The sequence below is a fragment of the Dipodomys ordii genome, unplaced genomic scaffold (genome assembly GCF_000151885.1).
Source record: "Dipodomys ordii isolate 6190 unplaced genomic scaffold, Dord_2.0 Scaffold255, whole genome shotgun sequence".
In the NCBI taxonomy this organism is placed as follows: domain Eukaryota; kingdom Metazoa; phylum Chordata; class Mammalia; order Rodentia; family Heteromyidae; genus Dipodomys; species Dipodomys ordii.
Window position 1 is genome coordinate 348,471 of NW_012267471.1, and position 1,608 is coordinate 350,078.

A 1,608-nucleotide genomic window follows, 5' to 3' on the forward strand; every position below is an offset into this window, starting at 1 on the left:
ATATATATATATATGTATGTATGTATGTATGTGTATACACAATATGCATACATATACATATATACATATATGTATATGTACACACAATATGCAAAAAGAATCAAGAAATCCTATAGTCTGCAGCATGATCGATAGAAGTAGAAAACACCTTGTAAAACAAAGTAGTAAAAACAAAGAGCATCATCTATACTGCTTCTCACTCAAGCAGACTTTACAAAATAAAATGCAATAGTGATACTATGGGGCTGACAAGGGCACAGGATCAGAGAGCAGGAGGTTGAACACAGAAGAAAGATGGAAGACTATGATCAATGCACATAATACACATATACTGAGAAACCCAGCATCCCATTAATAGTTACAGATATGTACAAGAATAAAAAATAGGCTATCAGAAAATAAAGGAATAAAATCTCAAGCAATGAATCCATTCTTTGTATTAAAGGCAATTTGTGCTTAAAATACCGTTATTTATTTTATTATTGCATAAATATCAACTGAAGCCACAATTCAGACTCTGCAAGTATTAACTGGCTTTTTCTGACAACATTCTGAGCAGGTGGAGGAAGCAGGAGGAGCAGCTGGGGCAGCCCAGACTCACACTTCAGCTTCCCTGGGAGGTTTCTGTTATGGCTTGTATCACTGTGGGAGGGAAATTGTTATACTGTTGACAGTAATAAGTGGCAACATCTTCAGGCTCCAGGCCACTGATGGTTAGAGTGAACTCTGTCCCAGATTGACTCCCACTTCCACTGAACCTTGATGGAACTCCAGACTCCAAAATATCTGCACCGTAGATCAAGAGTTTAGGAGCTTTCCCTGGGTGCTGCTGGTACCAGGCTAAAATATACCCAATGTCCTCACTGGCCTTGCAAGTGATGGTGGCAGTGTCTCCTAAAGACACAGACAGTGAAGATGGAGACTGGGTCATCTGGATGTCACACTTGGCACCTGGAAGCAGAAACATGAAAACAAATATCCACACTAATTATCAAGTTATAAGAAGGCATCCCTGAAGAGTAAGCATCCTGGATCACACTGAGCTGTGTAAATCCCTAGCATTGTCCTTCTTTACCTGGGAGCCAGAGCAGCAGGAACCCCAGGAGCTGAACAGGGGCCCTCATGTCCATGCTGTGTGCTGACTTGGACTGACTACTGCCTAATGTGAGCAGCCTATGAAGAAGTCCTGAGCACACTGGGCTGTGCTGTTGGTGCATGCAAATCAGCAGCAGAGTTATACACAGCTGTCCAGCTGCCTCATCTCAGCAACTCTGCACATTCTGAGTCTCAAGAGAACTAGGTCGGACAACCGAATAGGTTTTAAACACAGAAGAGAATCTCCAAGTTGCTTTCCTGTGATGTGCGCACAACAATGGTAGCTTTGAGGATCAAAGCTTCTTTTCTTCTTATTTCTTTAACTGATTCAAGACTTGTTCATTGGACTATTAGTTCCAGGAATTTACAAACAAATTTTGCACAACACAAATTTGATATTTCTTTATTATTATGCAGGACAGAAAGTTTTACAATAGCTCTGATCCACTGATAATCTATATGTGTCAACATATCAGCACTGCTGTCCTGTAATGAATTCAATCCATGGAGGTG

At 40.7% G+C, this 1,608-nt stretch overlaps 1 gene segment (V, D, J or C); it reads right to left on the minus strand.

The window, feature by feature from the left end:
* Positions 1-465: 465 nt before the first annotated feature.
* LOC106000977 lies at positions 466-1,260 on the minus strand. The segment is given in 2 exon segments: positions 466-951; positions 1,076-1,260. Coding segments are annotated over 2 exon segments (489 nt in total).
* Between the last annotated feature and the right edge of the window lie 348 nt (positions 1,261-1,608).